Below are 18,510 nucleotides of genomic sequence, written 5' to 3'. Positions count from 1 at the left end.
ATTACTTATCAAAATTTCCTCAAGTCACGTTATTCAGAATTACTCCATTTATACTACCCCACCAAACATTAAATGCTTTCAAACAAAATTCTACAATATAGTTTTCTCAGCAAAAGTGGAAGTGCAGAAATATTGGCAATTAATAGGAACAAAATGAATTTTTAAGAATAAATGCTGCTATTATACCAATTGGAAGCTATTGAACTGAAGCAATTTGTGCGTTGCGTCGCTCAAAAATTACTTTTATTAAATAATGACTAATAATGGTATATTCGTCTTTATATATTGTATTTTATCCAAAATTTTCAACATCAACAGAACTTCTTTTCCTTTTTTTTTGACAATCACATATTTGAACGATCTGCTCAGTAATTGTATCAGTGATATCAATGTACTATATGAATCATCATTTCTTCTTCTATTTAAATTGATGAGAAGATAACACTTCTTTTTTTCAGAAAAAAGGAAAATTATTAGATCTGCTAAATTACCGATCTTGTTGGTTATATTTTTTTGAGTGGTACAAAAATCAATTGAGATTAGTGATGCATATCACCGATAATTAGTCAATTTTTAAATTAAACTGAGTATTTACTGAGTACTGAGTAACCAATTATCAAATCTCTTACAACGTCAAAATATAAACACTTTTATAATGATAAGGTTCAATTTACAATTACTGATCAGTTAAAGAAAACATTAAAAACATTTAAGGTTTAAGACTTTAATAGTCCAAATTTTAGGAACAAAGCCTAAATTTTCATTTCGATATTAAACTTCTCTAGTTTTATTCTAAAACACGACTTAAGTTTGAATATGAAAAAAACTTTAAAAAGTTATATTTAGTATACATCACTCATTTTTTTGAAGCATCCTGCTTGTTTGTTTATTGAAAATAATAACATTGCTATGCATAACATTATATCCAAGTTTTAAAGAAGATGGATGAGCAACATCATACATGAAAGGTTTTGCATCTCCTACACCAATATTGCCAGATTCTATTGTTGACAAGTGTTATGTCGGTAAGTTGTCATAGTAGTTTCAGTCAGCTTTAAAACGAAGTGACAACCACTATCGTTAGTATTTTTTGCATATCATAACTATTATTCATAAATCTTTTTAAGCCGCTTCAAAGGATAGTCATATTTGTTGCGTATTAGTTTCTATAGTAACCGTATTTCCATAGTGTTTAGTTGATACAGAATGATATTCAATTAGTTGTAGTTTTTCTGACTGGAAAATCCTGGAGTCAACCTGAATAACGGGTTAATCGGTGATTACAGTTATGACCTTTTAGTGAACGCTCACCCCTAAGTGGAATGAAATGGAAGATTATTATTAAGAGCTATGCAGTAAATAATATAAGTCATAATATTTATTTTTTACTTCTACGTTTACTTTCCAATTTTTGATTTAGTCTTCTGTATGTCTCATTTTCTAGGAGTCGTAATTTATGAATCAGTTAATTTGAATAATAGTTGGCATGGATAATAAAAAACTGACTTTATCGTAAGAGTTTTGAGACGATTTCACCCTTTTTTCCTTTTCATTTTATTACGAATACATTACGTGTTTTCTTTTTTTTTTATACTTTGCAGGGAATGTCTACACTTGTATTTGGTTTTGGTCCTGGTGTTATTGTTATGATGCTTATATGGATTTTCAGTATTATTTTATATATTATTTGTATGCGAATACGAAGAACGTAAGTCACGCTTCACTTTTCTTTTAAGCATCAGGTATACTTAAACTTAATTCTTGTATTAAAATACTTTTTTTTTTTTTTTTCAGTTTTGTAGCGATCGCTGCGTTAGTTATAGAAATTATCATCACATTAATTATCATATCCTGGCCTTTGGGTGGGTCAACAACAATTTCTGAAAAAGTTGAAGTTTCCGTAGATTACGTTGGCATTCCACGGTGCATTTTAGTCATTACAGAAGCTGTGATTCTATTAATATTCTGTATTGAATATGTAAAATATGATCTGACTATTTCTGCCTCAGCTATTATTTTAAATTAATGGAACGATAAAAATTCTGTCTCAACCGGAAGACATTAATTTGTAAACCAATTGCAGTGCACAGTATTTATTTAATGATTTGTGTAAGATTATTCCGAACAATTTTATCATAAATAAATTGATTCTATAAACGAATATTTCAAGATTTAGTTGAAGGGTAAGTTTCTGTTGAACTCAATACATTCGTGCAGTTAGGAGTGTGAAGACATTGTGCTAGAAGTTGATTTGTCACAAAAAATTTTGCATCATTCCATGCTTGAAACTGAAAAAAAAAAAGGCATACGCATACATATACAATATTGAGCAGTTCCCAGTAACAGTTATAGAATCAACTTTATGAGAAAACTTTTACGGTACTTATTTTTATTTTTTTTTCCTTTATCAAAGTGCTTATCGATTACGTAAGTGTTCTCGACGACTGTAATAAAAATTTCAATGAATGTAAAGTAATCTCTAATTCTCTATATTAGATCCAGTGTTCAAATTTACATTATCGTGCTAAACGAGGTATTTAAAATATATATATATACCTTCAAACGCTCTTCGTATTCGCTTTTTCCACTGGTTCCTTTTTTGTCGATGGTGAAAAACGGCGTCTGTGTAGCTTTAGACACTATTGTGGTACTCTTTTTAAATTCCCGTTCTTCCTAAATCTTGAGTGTTGAAAGTTCAGTACTACTAAATATCTCCAGTCAGATTAAAAAATATGTTACTACGAATCGATTAATGCATTAAATAACACATTTAAAATTTTTTCTTTTTTAAGAGAAAATCACTTCAAGACTTTCAGAATGATTAATTTAATTTTAATTTTGATTTGTTATTTCGAGTTTCTTTGCAGTTATGCAAATGATTATATCCGACATTGATCAATAGCAGAGAAAACTGAAAAGTCGGAGCAAATCATTTTTGAGACTAAATAACCATTAAAGATTTCATACTAGTTATTTGAAATAACCAAGAAGCGAGGCAAATAGTCTATTCTTTGAATTTAATCATAAATCAAAGATTGAGCTCAAAAAGAAGAGAAAATTTACGGTAGTTTGTGTACCGAATGATGCCACTCGTATGAAGCATATCGTTGACTTGTCAGATAATGGTAATTTCTTTTGTGGTGAATGCTGTTGTGGGACGGTTTTACGTATTTCTTCAGGTCGTCGTTTACTGCCATAGTGGTTCGCTTCTATTCTGAATATCAAATATTTGTGTTCAGCTATGAAGAGAAGAAGAAAAAAAACTGCACTGAAGTGCTAACAAGCAATCTATTCCATACAGAGAAAAGTAAACGTAGAAATCTGTTAAAGAAAACGATGAAAACTTCAAGCTTGCCTTCCTTATTATTCTTTATTGTGAGTTTACTCTACCTGTTGTGTTTTCGGGTGCTCTTAATTCGATAAACTTCCTGGTCGTTTGCTACTTCTCTCACTCTCTCTAGAATAATAAATTGAAAAGGAAAGCAAGTAACATTATAAATTGGACGAGTGCCACGAGATATGCTAAAAGACCTCATGCCACTCGCTCATTCATAAACTATGTAATAGCAAATATCTAAATCAAGAATAAAATATGAGCACTAATCTCTGGCAGTTTCTTGATCGTCTTTCTTAGAATAAGTTTCATGGACTATTTGAGCACTGTACTATAGATGCCAGAAACAATAAACCTTTTACACTGTATTTACTACCACTTAATGATCTCCCGGGTAAAAGATAACAATACTGCACATTGAAGAACTGACATGAAGCTGAGAGAAGCACAAACTCTGCGTCATTTCTTAATTCGGTGGACTACACTGTAGCTTAGTTACATATATATATATATATATATATATATATATATATATATATATATATATATATATATATATATATATATGCTACATATGATATAATAGACAGAATTTGATTTTTAGTTTCAAATTCAGGTAACTTGAGTTTCAATTAAAGAAATTAGAGAACTCAGTAAAGTAAGCTTTCAGTAACATTTAGCTGAGATGTGCACAAATTTATATAAATGAATTAGTTAATGAATAGTTTAGAAATGAGTTAGAAAAGGATATGGGTTTGATTTCAGGAATAGTTTTTCATTTCAGTTTGCATCGTCCCTAGAAATCGCGTTTTAACCATTAACAATGATGATAAATTATATCTTTAATAATGAAAGCAAAAAAAAAAAATGATAGGGCAATATACCAAAGATTTGACATTGGCTTGGATTCATATTCCGGTGCTTCCGTTGATTGCTTCTAAAAAATTTTCATTTATCATTTGATTTATTAATTAAAACAAAACCTTCTATTGAAATCCAATAAATCAACTGATGAAGAATTTTAGTAACATACCGTGTTAAGCGATCATTTCGACCATGGCACAAAGCGGCCGATAGCGAAACACGGAGAAATTCAAACATTTGTTGTGAGCTCAAAACATTTTCTGGAAACTTTTACAATTTTGATTTAAATTCACGAAAGAAAGAAATGCTTTAAGAAGTTTATTACACTAGCTAGCATAACTAACAAATATCACAGCAATTTCTTTCGTTCTCACCTGTCTTCACTTGCTGCGCACTTTTTCCACTTTAATGTTAATTGCGAACACTAATAAAGATAATGAATATGGTGCATCTCGTATCTTTAATCTTCATCAATAAAGTTGTGAATAAATTTAGCTTTATTTCTGCATAACATAATCGCAAATTCTTACACTTTAAAAAATCGGAAAAGAAAATTTAGAAATTCAGTCCATCAGTTCACGAATCCATTGATAAAGTACCTAAATATTTGCATTTTGTGTAAAGTTAAAGGACATTTAGAAGGATGGGAATTTTGTTCAGATTTTTCAGCACTGGAGATTCAACGTAAACTCAGAACTAAATTACAAATATGATTTAGGTTCTGTTTTGAAATTTATTTACTTCTTAAGCTTGAGATTCTTTAGCATTTCTTTCATTGTTCTTTTTTCCTTAATTTATTTTCTTTCGTACTCCTTTTCAGGACATAAGGAGCAGAAGTTCATGAAGTTGATAGTATTAATTAATGTTTACGCTCACCCCTTTATTTTTCTAATGATTGCATGGATGCAAAAATATATGCGTAAATACTGGCTCCAAATTCATTTTTTAAATCTTTATGTACTGACGAAAAATAAAATTTGAAGATGTATTGGGTAGAAGATCAGATAATCTCTGTGGATAACAAATCTTTTGCACTTTGACGCATCATATTGGAGCATTACATCCAATTAATTACTCTTTTTTCTTTCTGTCATATTTAATCTTTCTAATCCATCACATAAACGCAAAAAGCATATAAAAGTGTTACCGCTTCTGACGAAAGTGTGAAAATATTTATATTCATCAATTCTGTGAATATGTGATATTTTGCTGTCAGTCATAAATGCTGTGATTTATTGTTCTTTCTTTTCTTGACATTTTCAGGAATGTGATGATTTAAAACATAGAAAGCTTTGTAGTACTCATGCATGGTGAAGAATGCATTGACATTGCCGTGTCATCAATATTAAGGTTCTGCTTTCATTTGACAATCTTGCAGGCAACTTCAGTTTATTCTGTTAAAAACTCTTTTAAGCAAGAAAATTTTTACATCTAGGATATTGAAAAAATTAAAAAAATTTGATAATATAGAGTCTACTCAGGAAATATCATTAAAAATCAAAGTTGCAAACACGAAAGAGGCATGACGTCAGAACTGTGCATGAATAACTATTATAGCTTTCAGTTCTAAGATAGATTTACCGCAGTGAAATGCAAAATCAAAATTGGATGCAAGTAAAGCAACGATGGGACTATAACTAAAAATTTTGATTGATAAATAAAATGACAAACCAAAGAAATTAATGTCTTCCATTGGCTAACGACACAAAAAGGATAAATTCATGAGAAAACCGAAATTTTATTTTTTTTCTATCGTGTTGAATGGAAGATTTCAGTAAATCGTTTGTTCGTACTCATCATATTCCTGGATCAATGCATCTAAGTGTTCTCTACCAAGACAGAGAGGGAGGAAGAAAAAGAAAGAAGGAAGTTAATATAATTTACTTCAAATTCTGGAAAACTTCACACTTCGTATAAAGAATATTGATAGTTTAGATAAAAGAAGTAATCTTATAGCCTATATCTACAGAATTCAGTTAAATTTCAATTTCCATCAAACCTGAATTTCTTGAACACCAGTTATTTTCAAAGTAACTGAACTTTCTCTCAACCAATTTCTTCGTCTTTTGCTTCTGGATTACTTTTCCACTCTTATTCTGGATTACTTTCCCAACGTCTTCGCATGGGACGAGGTGTTTGCATAGCGACCACCCGAGTTGTCTGGAAGTGTTAGTATGAAATTCCAGGGAGTTTTATGGACATTGTTTGAATGTGTCCGTGTGTGTTTATGTGTACGGGTGTGTCTATGGGTGTGTGTGTGTACTTGTCGCGTGTGTGGGTGTAAGTGTAACTTTGTTTTATAAGTGTGAGAGGTGGGGATGTGGGGGGAGGAGGGACAGAAAAGGAAGTTTTGTTTTAATCAATATTTCTAGATCTTAACTTCTTTACAGAACGAATGACATAGAGTGCTTACCACTTCTATCAACAAAAGCTACATTGTAAGCTTTTAATATACATAATGGATGGAATTAACTTGCTCAGTTATATTTTTGGATAATCATTTGCTTAGTTACTTGTGAACTTATGAGTATTATATCACTGTCTGAAAAGTTTGATGGGTGGTAACAAAAGAGATTAGTATCTCTCCCTGATGTTCAAAATCCGAAACTTCAAATTTGCTTAAATTTTTTTTTGCTTAAAGTTTTCTTAAATTGTATTATGGTCCTTACCACAGAAGGCTACTTCTAATTTGTTTTCAGCGATGAGCTCGACAAGTATCGGTCAATTAATGGCTGATATGCGTCAGCTTGTCATCAGCTTGCAAACACGTGAACGCGCTACGGATAATGCGCTTGCAAAAAGTCAGATTCTTAGTGACAAAATTTCTGGTATGAAGGAGGTAAGGAAACTTTCCTAAAAATGTTTTGTAATCGTTAATTCACAATTATAAGAATTATTAAGGTAGCTTGAATGATTTATTTTGCTTCACTTATTGTGCCCGCGACATTGAATTTTTTTTATAAAGGCCCACTTTTTGCACGATTTTGCTGGCACTGAATATTCTGTAATAATATAGGTTGATCCTTGTTTACTTTTCAAATACAAAATATATAGTTGAAAGAATGACATTTAAAAAATTAAGTTGAATTGATTCCTCAAAGTGTGAATAGGTAAGGGATGAGCATGACTTACATTAAAAACTAGCGGAAACCAAAAGCTGTACCGACGAAACATACTTTAATAATTACAGTCAAAATTATTTTTAAAAAAAAATCAAAATTTTCTAAGTAATTCATTACTAAATTGAAAAGAGAAATGGAAAAGTCGTCCTTAACAAGGAAATATAACTTTAAATTGCAATTTTGACTTTCATACTAGCACAATCACTGTGCTGTTTGACGAGTTTTCGAAAAAATCACGTGCTTATCATTTAAAGGATCTTATTTTAGTACCAGGAAGAAGTGGCAAATATGAATGACTGTTGGCGAATGCAAGGCCGCAAAGTGCTTGTTGCAGGCTTGCAACATGAAAATCGGCAAATTTTGCAGTTGCAGCAAGAAAATAGGTATGTTATGGTGTAGGATCTATTTGACTCTTGGCCTGCTTATTTAATAGTTAAATTTTTGATAATAACAGAGACCTCAAACTGATTTGATTTACATAATTCACCTGGATTCTCTACCAAGTGCATACCTATCGTTGTGGATATAATAGAAAGATCTCTTATGATTATACGTCGTAATGTAAAATAAAGCAGTTTGTCGTTCGAACTTTATGATATGATTTATTCGAAATCGCTAACAGCGTGCTATGCGAATGAAATTTTTAGGGAACTTCGACAGGCGTTGGAGGATTGCGAAAATACTCTACAATTAATAATGCAAAAGCATAGGGATGTTGTAACAAAGCTTGCAAAGCAATTTATTCCATCGTTTCGAAATTCAGTTACAGTAAGCTAGTTTTCTCACTTTTTATTTTTTTATATGTATTTCTATATGTTTTTTATAATAAATAATCAGTTACTAGCAAATTCATCACATATATCTTCGTTTTTTGATCTTGTTTCCTAATTCTTCTTAGCTTCTCATTTTTGTTTGAAGGTAATGGTGTTTTTTTTTTTTTTTTTTTTTTGCAGCATGCTAGTAAAAAGTGTGAAGCTTCTGTAAACGAAAAAATTGTCGGTCTGTCAAGGTTATTGAATGAATGTCTTGCGGATGGTGAGAGCGTTTTGAATCATGATCAAGAGGTTATTATTTCATCTCTGTTCTTAGCATAGTTTATGAAGTTGTTTTACATTGGTACTTTTTGTTAGGTGTCATTTAGCAGAAAAATTTGAATTCGATATTCTAATATTTCTTTTAATTAATGTCTTACATAGGTCATTTTGCAGCCAGTCATCTCTTTTTTAAATGACATGATTGGCTGCAAAATGTTTTTAAAAGTAACTGGTAGTTTGTTGGACCTCATTTTTATTTCGTCACAAGATATTTTTCTATCCCCAGCATAAACTGATGGTTTAGTTTAGTCAGGTTGGTTCCGAGCAGAGAAAGCAGTAACATCATATGAATTTATTTTCTTTGTTATTTGACTAAAAAAAAGAAAAAAAAAAACTCGTTGCAGTTAATTGCAAGGCTTGCAACAGAGAATGCATGCCTTAGGGAATTGCTAAATATTTCAACTCATAACGAACCAAATATTGCTCGGCATTTCCTGGATCTTGCAAATGGTGGAATATCGAATTATTCTCACTGCTCGACAACTGTTTATAATAAAAACTGTGAACAAAGTAAGGATAAAATATTTGATTTACTTTGAATATATTTTTTCTATTTTTCATTGTTTTTAAACTAAAGTGTTTCTGAGCTAATTTTGCTGTGCTAGAATTCTGCAGCAATGCGTTCGAGCTATCTTTGCATTCAGCTAAGTTCATATTGCATTTAGGTGCATAGTTCTCCTTCTTTCTTACTCGATAGGGGTATAAATCTGGATATCACGGATCGTTTTGTTGCTATTCCTATAGGTTTCCAAGGATTTAAGACGCATATGTTTCCAATTTACATTTCTCCACATCTTATCCTAGGAAGAAACGTTCTGTTCGCTTGCACTTTTTGTAATATTTTGGAGTAGGATTAGTAGAATCAAAAAAAAAAAAAAAAAAAAAGATCCTTAGAGTAAGGCACTTGTGAGGTTTTTAAATTTCCAAACCATTTTATAACTATTTTAGGTGACGTATCCCTTACTGGAAATTTGCTTTTGCACAACAAGGAAGCAGTCAGGCAAAATTCCGTCTTGGTAGTGTTTGAGAAATGGAACTTTTACTTTTTTTTATCGCTATATTCGGAATAAAACTTTGCTTTTTCAGTGCATAGATAGTTTGATACCAGAGATTTTTAAAGAACTTTTCCAATGAAATTTCGGATTCGATTTAAGATTCTACTTAAATCCATTTCAAAACTATTAGTCTTTAAGTTATAGTTATTGATTTTTATGTAATCACATCAAAATTTTTGCGAAATGAATGTACTGTATTTCAGATGGAGAAGATTCCTGACACTATGATTAAGAAAAATGCAAAAAAACTCATGCACAAGGGAGAAAACAATTCGCCAAATTAATTCCACTGATTAGTCATTGGGTTTCATATTGTTCAAAATTTGTTTTTTTTTTTTTTTTTTTTAATTTGAGAATGGATGCTAGTTTAAAAAAATAACTGCATCGGATAGGCACTGTTTTGATATGGTGTCATTAAAGTTTAGTACACTGATGACAGAAATTAATTTTGAACAAATATCTTGAATGTGAGAAATGGATTTTATTTAAAAATAACTTAAATGCACTTAGAACTTCTGCATAATCAAAGAAGAATTTTGGAAATGCTGTATGTGTGCGCCACATCTGTTTCTTCATATGTTTAAAAATGTACTATATCGATCAGATATGCCTCAGTTTTAATTGCTGCTCTGACAAAATAGAACTGACCTGTAGTTCGCCTATCTGTCGTTGCTTGTTTACACCTACATTTCATTAGATTATTCATACTCAGTTGTTTGCTCTAAGATTGTCTTTCCAATTCACGACCGTTCTGTCTCACGTTTTTATTTTTTAAATGATTTTGCAGTTTACTTTTATTGGTGTACGATTTGTTTGTCTCATATAAGTGAAAAGGTGAGGGACTTTCAGAAGATAGAATTTTCTATGATATTTATTACAGGCTAGGGAAGGATGAGATTGTTTTAGACAACATAGGATTTTATACCTCTCAAGTTCGTGAGCTCACTTTTAATTTACTGTTAAATTTGGGTTTTAATGCGTACGTTTCGTTGTTAACTTCTCATGTGTTACTATTTCGTAACCAACTACGCTCCAAGTTTAACTACTTACATATTTTGTTGTAATATGTATTTTTTCTGTGATTCTGATAGATGGGACATTTTATGTGGAATAGCTTAATTAATTGACTATGGTAAACCGTAAATTGTTTGGCAATTACATTAGTGCTACTCTGAATAGGTTCTACCGCAATTTTTCACATAACATTTGAGCTTGGATCGGTTTTTTGACTTTTGTAATTATGCAGGGATGGGAAGCAGTTTTTTGAAGTGATTGTTCCTGAAAGAAACGACACTGCTGTGATAGAGCAAAAGTGTGGTTATCCAGAGTAGATTTGTTGTATTGCATCTTCCTCTCTAGGTATGATGGTTGTTGATTTTCATCATTTTTGTGCTCAAATTGTAATAATTGCTATTTTCTGAATTAAAAAGTTCGTGGTAATGAAATTACATCCTTGAAGAATTCTTTCACACTTTTTTATTTAATTTATAGATCTGACTCTAGAGTCCATGATGTAAAAAGATTTCGTAGACAAGTTAAGATTATTCTCACTTTAGCTTACTGGTGGCATTGCTTAGGCTAAACGAACATTTCTGATATTGTTGTGCTATAATATTACAAATGCTACATTCAGGTGAAGTCGCCAAATTCGCTAGGCTTTATCTTGCATTGGTATTTGCTTTACAAAGACCTCCTTATTACTGCAGTGATTTTTACGAAATTTTCTTACAAATTAGTTTATTGTTGAATATGACATCTATGAGCAGCTAGATGCTCAGATTGATATTCCTCAAACTTTCCACTTGATAATATGTTTCTTTTCAAAAATCCCTTCGGCAGGTCTTTAGTTTGCTGGGAAAAAGGGTTGTCTTTGCTTCATTTTGCCCTTGTTTTCAAACATATTGTATAATGGAAATCAAACTGATCCACAGTTCTCGCTTTTCCCAGAAAATCCCATTTTTCCCGTTGGCGCTATGTAAGATTTCTTTTCTTTTGTTTTTAGCTGGTATGAAAATTTTTTTTTGGTTTAGGATTCGAAAGTGTTATCAAAACCGTACAAAATTTTACAGGTAGTATATTGTCTTTATCTGCATAATATAAACTCATACTAGAAACTGAGGTAAATTTATGCAAAGACAAAAGTATGTCAACCATGTAATATAATTTCATCTTAGTTCATCATGCTTTTTATGAATCATATTTCTTGATGAAGTCCATAAGTTCCTGTACATCATCCGCAGAGCCAAGGAATAATGGACTCCGGTCGTGAATTGATGCTGGCACAATATCAAGTATGGGTTTGATTCCGTTCGTTGCCATTCCACCAGCTTGTTCTATGATATATGACATTGGAATGCCTTCGTAGAGCAGCCGAAGCTAAACTAATTGTTAATTTTAGTAGTTTGCCTTTCAGTATAAATCAAATTATTCATCGTCTTCTTTTTTTTTTTACTCTTTAGGTGTATATTCCTTTATTGACATCAGTGACTTAATCTTTCTTCGATCTTTTTATTTGCTACCAAACTAGATTATTTATCATTGGCGACTAAGAACCGGGAAATATCCATGAGGAGTTTGCGAAACAATCTGCTTCCTGACTGATAGGTTCCCTATATGTTAAGAATTAAGATCAAATGTAGCGAGATCGATGAAGAAAATTACGGGAAAAGAAATACCTTTCCCATTGGCTTATCCTTCATTGCAGGATACATAAAAATACCACCATACAATAGTGTACGATGTATATCGGAAACCATGGATCCAACATAGCGTCCATTCATAGGTTCACCATGTGATGGATATTTTCTGGTATGTACGTATTCTTGGACACCTTTAGACCATTTAGATGTATATCCTTCATTGACACTATAGATTTTACCTTTCTGCGGTATTCTCATTTGCTGATTTGTTAAGATGAATTCACCAACACTCTGAAATTCTAGGAATCCATAAAGAATGAGTTAAAAAGAATTTCGATGAAAGTTAAAGTTGGAGCCGTCTTAAGGATATTGAAGTGTTTATAATGAATTTGAATATTTCTTAAATAACCATACTCTAGACTAATGGAATATGCTTCTAGAATTTTTTCTCAACTGAAATAAAGAAAAGGGATGTACAGACTGGATCGAGTGTAAATCCGTTAACGCCACTTCCCGTTGAAAGCACGAGCATAGTGGCGGAACCGTACAAAGCGTAACCGGCTGCAACCATATTTCGTCCACTTTGTAGAAAGTCAGCCGTGGAAATGGGACTATCAGATTGTCTTTTATAAATTCCGAAAATTGTGCCAATTGATGCTAAGCAGTCAATATTTGATGATCCATCCAGTGGGTCAAATGTCACGATATACTTGCCTTGTTTAGAAGGTGCTACTTTGATCAGCTTAAAATTATGCAATTTAAATGTTACTTGCATATCATTAATACTATCACTGATGATGCTGTTGAACTTAATTCAAAAACACTGAAGGAAAAGTTTGCAGTTTCATTAATCTAGGATACCATATATTATTCAGAATTATGCCCATAATTTATTTTAATCAAAAGAAGGATACTACTTGTTCAAGAAATTAAATCATGATAAGTGAAATCCAATACCTCATCATTTTCCTCCGAAATCATTGCACATGTAGTATATGATGATTCAAGCATGTTGATCATATATTCGTTGCTAATAATATCCAATTTTTTTACATCTTCACCTTGTATGTTTTGTTTGCCTGCTAATCCCGTCAATCGTACAATGCCTGCTTTTCGGACGGCACTCGAGATCGCCTAAATTTCTTCACAAATTTCATCACATTTCAGTTTATGTTGCAAATTTTTTTCAAAGTTTAATGGCAGTTCCCCATTAAGATATCCAATTTAGCAAGTTAAAGTTATCTTATTCATAACTGTTAATCAAATAACAATGTTTTCCTATTTATTATCTCTTGCTGTAGTATTTCTGCAATCAAAGTTCATTATCGTTTTTGAATTGAAATATCTTAGTTTATCCTACCTTTCATAAAACATATATCTGTAAAGATCTATGTTCCTATTATTTCAATTCAAGTTCGAAAAGTTAGGATAATTTACCTTGATAGCTGTAAGCAATGATGTCAAAAGATTAGTAAGATCACCCGTTGCTGTCGGATGCTTCCGTTGATCGCGAAGAACAAAACGTTGTAACGTCATAGTGTCTGTTTCCATGCCATATTCCGCCGCTGTAATTGGTTTCGTCTTAAGTTATTAAAATTTTATCATCACTCTATCAGTTATCTTATTTCTCTAAATTATGATTATAATCTTTATAACTGTGTAGCAACCAGCACAGGAAGAAATATTAACTCTCGATTATCAAACTAATAGACTGTTCGATCGTTTTATTATTTATTCACTCAATCGTTTTATTATTCGATATTAGAACCTTTGCTGGCTTTTCTCGTCTCGAACTTGTCAGGTTTTGCTTTTGATTCTTCACTCATTTCTTATTTCTGCCTAAAAATTAGCATCAAGATAGTAATTCCAAATTTCCGAGATTTAAAAAACACCGAATATAAAATGGAATTTATGAAGCCAAATTTGTGTGACAATGCAGGTTCTTCACTTCTCCGTATAAAGTCCTAATTTCTTCAGGCCAGCTAATCTGGCATTTAATCATCTTTACAGCAATGATGCAAGGCACTTCCGTTTGGCCAGAGAAGCATTTCTTTTAATCTACTCTGTTTCACTAATTGTGTTTTCAGTATATCATTTGGCTTGGTTTAGTTTAACGTTATGTGAGAACTCCCAGATTTTCAGGACCCATGGCTAGTCATTACCCATTTACTATGTGTGATAAGCTAGTCGACTATTCTCGGGAAGACTTCTTTCAAACAGTAATTCATTGTTCAAATTGTTAACAAAGAGAGGTTGAACACGGTAAGCAAAATAATGAAAGCTCTGAAGAAAGATTGCCACATGAATAAAAAAAAAATTGTACTCGAAACAAAAAAAATTTAATCAATCAATGAAAAGGAGGTATTGATAGCAACAGCAACAGCGAGCAACAGCGGCATCCCTGACACAGCCTTTGTTAACTTATTTCTCTTTTTCAGCATTTTGTTTACTCTAATCTTTCGTCACTCTGTATATCATCATTTAAAAAAAAAGACGCTAGAAGAATTGGTGTCTATGGAGTGAAGTGATTGTACTACTTACCATATCAGCATTTCCTAGAAATGTCTAAATTTGAATTTTGGTGAAGGTCTACTTATATCTATAAAAATAGAAGTTAATAACGACTCTAACATGTCAATTGCTAAATTTACTAAAGTGAATCAATTAATCATATTTAAACTAATTCTTACTAATCATTAACCACTTAATTCGGGTACTTCAAATTTCTCAACGCATGATTGTTACGGACCATTCATATGAAAAAGCTTAAATTTGTAGGAAATATACAATATTTTTTAGAATATAAAATTAACACTTGCAAATTAAGATTTACCCCAAGGATATAAAGGAAAGAATTAGACTTGGTGATACAAAATGTATACCGTTTAAAGCAAAGAATTTGAAACTGAAAAGTTTATTCATTAATTATTAGTGATATGTTCATTGGTCATGGAAATCAAGTTTCTATTGTAAAAGAAATAAGTGATGCTTCAATGTTTTCGGTTTTGTTTAATAAAATTTACTGCTTCACATTCTTCTAATATGATTATTAAGAATGAAATGTATTAAAAAGAAAAAAAAAATGTATTTAAACAGCCGGGAAAGAAGATTTATACTCTCCTATGTAACGAGATAATGGGTATTAAGTTAACGTGTATGGAGTACTATCACGGAAAATTACAATCACTGTTTGCAACACTTCTAGACTGAAGTTCCACATAATCATTTTAGTTAAATCTGCAGATTGTCTGCCAAATCTCTAATTTAAAAATTTTTAGAATTATTTGCATCTGGATTCACAGATGATCATTTCCAGATATTTTATAGTTCTCCTTTTATTTGCATATAGCTATATTATCTTCAGATTATTCTGGAAGAAAATTTGAATTGCCATCTGAAGAGCGTCAAATATTACAGCGACAGTTCTGGATCAGTTTCACATTTGATAAGAACGATCATACGAGTCCCTTGCTTTTTTCTGCTTATCATAGTCATTTTTGTTGACAACTGGATTATAATAATTTGCACTTTGTATTAAAGTTTCTCTTTTCATCTTACTTTTCTCTGATTACCTTACTAATCAAAATCGCCCAACAAATTAAAGCAAAAAAGGTATCTATTGATTGAGTTTTTACTAGTTGCTAACAAATCTTACAAATATTACTTGAACAATTCGTTTTTCTTTTTCATTCGACCCGTCGAACCTTGTTTATCAGAACAAAAATAAAGCACAGATATTCTTATTTACCACCAAAAAAGTAACTTTTTGAAAATTTTGAATTTAATGGTATTTTTATCAAAACTATGGCTATTTTAATGGAGTATCAGTACCATTGATAATATAATTATTAATGCAAAAATTGGTTCCCATTATTAGAATCATTCCTTTATAACTTTTGATGAAATCAGTCAATTTTACAAAAACGATACTTTAATTTGCTAAATAATGATGATAATGGTGAAGTTGATACCGTAGTTCCATTTTGTATAAGGTTTTTTTTTTTGAGTAAGAGGTCTGTGGGATGACTGAATAAATGTTTGATATACCAGAAAAAGAAAGAATCTCAGTGATACTGATAAAATGATCTTGGAATATCACGGATGCATAATATGATGTTATTTGAATTCAATGACATGTTGTTAATGCACTAAAATGTGATTTTATGTTAAAACTTTGATATTATATTCCACGTTTTCGATGTAAATACAGCAATACCTTACTTTCTAGTTCGATGTAATTGACTGAATAGATAGTATGAATTGTTATTTGAATTCACTGACATAATATTTATTTTTTAATTTTTATTTCAATTAAAATGAAACTTTTATTTTTATTTTTTACAGGAAGCCTTTTTTAGTAATTAAGAATGCAGTCATTTTTCTGTATTAAACTCAAGTCTGGAGAATTTGCTAAAGAAATAACTTTGTCCTTCTTATTATGCTTTTTGCATATCTAATATAGTTTGTTTCTTCACTGCATCTATACGTTTAAGCTGCATTTGTGATCAGTCAGCGAATAAAATGATGGGTCTCATTAATCTTGTTTAACTGGTTGCATTAAAAGCGTTTGTTTGATTATAAATAAAAGTCAATACTGTTAGTATCTTTTAATATGCATGAGATAAATTTCACGAGCCGTTAAGTAGCTGCTAAGAAATATTATAATATTCTGCAATCCTGTTTTTTTTTTCTTTTTTTTAATGCATCATCAAAATAACATATATCAAATTGTTGCACACATCCAGAGTTACCTTATCAGTTCACCCTTTTTATCAGTGTCCTGAAATAATTATGGTTTGATCTTTATTTTTCTTTTCAAAAAATTAATAATCTTTGCATGCTTGACGACTTCAACAACATGAAAAATAGCGTAATAATTCCTGTTGTCAGATCTTTGCATTATAAAAAAAGCAGGAAATTTAAAGTGTTTTCAAGAAAGAAATTCACAAGTGAAAGAATTTCGAATTAATTTTGTCTTACGAGATAAAATATCGTATTATAGTAATAATCATTCTTTAACAAAGTCCCTCCACTCACTTTTAAGAGTACAAGAAGTACATTACTGTAAAGTTTTTGCAAGGAAGAAGAAAAAACTTGTCATCATGCTGAATTTGCAAATCTGCAAATCTAATTCTGTAGGTCCCTTAAAAGTTGAAATTTCAATAATGAATGCATTATATTGTTGGCTTCCTATCCTACTTTAGAACCAACTTTCAACATTTTATTAGGAACGAAAATAAATTGATCATCAGTTTGCGAATGTTTGTAGAAGAAGTAAAATTGTAAGAATGTCAGATAGTCTTACATAAAAATTTGAAAAAAAAAAAGCTTATCAGTAAGACAAGATAGGGATTTTAACTATTTATTTTCTTTATATTTCTTCAACTGTTCAATTTGGAAACTAGCACTTTTTACAATTTCATGCATTACTTGATTCATTTTTTGGTTGGTTTGGTGCGGGTGTACATGTATTAAGATGAATGCATGCATATAGTTATGATCAATTGAATCTTGATTTTATGAGATGGTAAACGATTGCCGGACAGTTAAATAAAAATTTGATGATATGAAACAAATTGTACAGACAACTAGATAAGAACAACAGCAGTTATACTTTCACGGCCATCTTCATCTTCCTTCCTTCCAAACATTTAAAAGCGGCATTATGTTCGAATTTCGATTTTGACTCAGATATTATTATTACTCCAATTTTGAACTCCTAATTTCTGACAATGAAAAAGTCTATCATCGGAAATGAGTATGCATACATGAATGTTTGAGAAATAAGAAAATTTCTTTTACCTCAATTTCTTTTCGCAAGCAAAACCTGTCAAGTTTTCTGCAATGAAACCTTTTTTTTAGGTAAAAAAAAAAACAACAATTTGAAAATTTTTTCAAACACAAATGCAAAATTTATGAAAATAACCTATCCAGAGAGATTAACTCACTTTCAAAAAGTTTACTAATATATTTTGAATATTGAATTTCTCACGAAAATATTCCAAAAACTGCAAAACAGTTGCTAAATGTACAAACAGCTGTCAATATGTTTAGCAAAGAAAATAATATATTGTTGCCGTAAACTATAAATTGAAAAAGGTGCAATTCTTCGAGTTTTACTATTGGAAATAATAATTGAAGTTTTCCTGATTATAGCACCGAAGCACCTAATGTTAGAGAGACAAGATCAATAACCACACATTTTTACTTACTTCAAAGGTTTCATTCTAATATTTATATTACATTGATATTATTTCTATAGGAATTCAATCAAGTTAAATGTTTTGTTAAGAAATACTCAATATTTAATTATTGCTGCTTAACAACACGCATTCGACTGTTCTATTTTTTCACAACTAATAAAATTAGAGAAATTGGAGATTAGACGCTTACCATCACATA

General features: G+C 30.9%; 3 protein-coding genes across 4 annotated transcripts; 1 reads left to right on the top strand and 2 right to left on the bottom strand.

The window, feature by feature from the left end:
- Positions 1-2,165: 2,165 nt before the first annotated feature.
- Bm329 (Uncharacterized protein) lies at positions 2,166-4,435 on the bottom strand (the record flags this gene model as incomplete). Of its 2 annotated transcripts, XM_043074133.1 has the most annotated exons (6): positions 2,166-2,288; positions 2,557-2,673; positions 3,064-3,214; positions 3,391-3,457; positions 4,219-4,271; positions 4,368-4,435. In XM_043074133.1, the coding sequence occupies 6 exons, from the start codon at positions 4,433-4,435 to the stop codon at positions 2,166-2,168; spliced, it is 579 nt and encodes a 192-aa protein (XP_042930067.1). The 2 variants fall into 2 exon arrangements, with proteins under 2 accessions (XP_042930067.1, XP_042930068.1); XM_043074134.1 differs by lacking the exons at positions 3,391-3,457; positions 4,219-4,271; positions 4,368-4,435 and having other exon boundaries at positions 3,078-3,197.
- A 2,464-nt stretch (positions 4,436-6,899) lies between these two features.
- Positions 6,900-9,753, top strand: Bm9201 (uncharacterized protein; the record flags this gene model as incomplete). Its single annotated transcript, XM_001898832.2, has 7 exons — positions 6,900-7,037; positions 7,588-7,703; positions 7,968-8,088; positions 8,274-8,384; positions 8,759-8,924; positions 9,363-9,430; positions 9,673-9,753. The coding sequence occupies 7 exons, from the start codon at positions 6,900-6,902 to the stop codon at positions 9,751-9,753; spliced, it is 801 nt and encodes a 266-aa protein (XP_001898867.2).
- A 1,903-nt stretch (positions 9,754-11,656) lies between these two features.
- On the bottom strand, positions 11,657-13,934 carry Bma-fbp-1 (Uncharacterized protein; the record flags this gene model as incomplete). The annotated part of the gene is made up of 6 exons (XM_001898833.1): positions 11,657-11,845; positions 12,145-12,399; positions 12,590-12,850; positions 13,066-13,242; positions 13,546-13,673; positions 13,877-13,934. The coding sequence occupies 6 exons, from the start codon at positions 13,932-13,934 to the stop codon at positions 11,657-11,659; spliced, it is 1,068 nt and encodes a 355-aa protein (XP_001898868.1).
- Positions 13,935-18,510: the final 4,576 nt, after the last annotated feature.

This window comes from Brugia malayi (genome assembly GCF_000002995.4).
Source record: "Brugia malayi strain FR3 genome assembly, contig: Bm_v4_ChrX_scaffold_001, whole genome shotgun sequence".
In the NCBI taxonomy this organism is placed as follows: Eukaryota; Metazoa; Nematoda; class Chromadorea; order Rhabditida; family Onchocercidae; genus Brugia; species Brugia malayi.
Note: the sequence above shows the minus strand (reverse complement) of the source record. Positions and strands in the feature narration are given on the sequence as shown.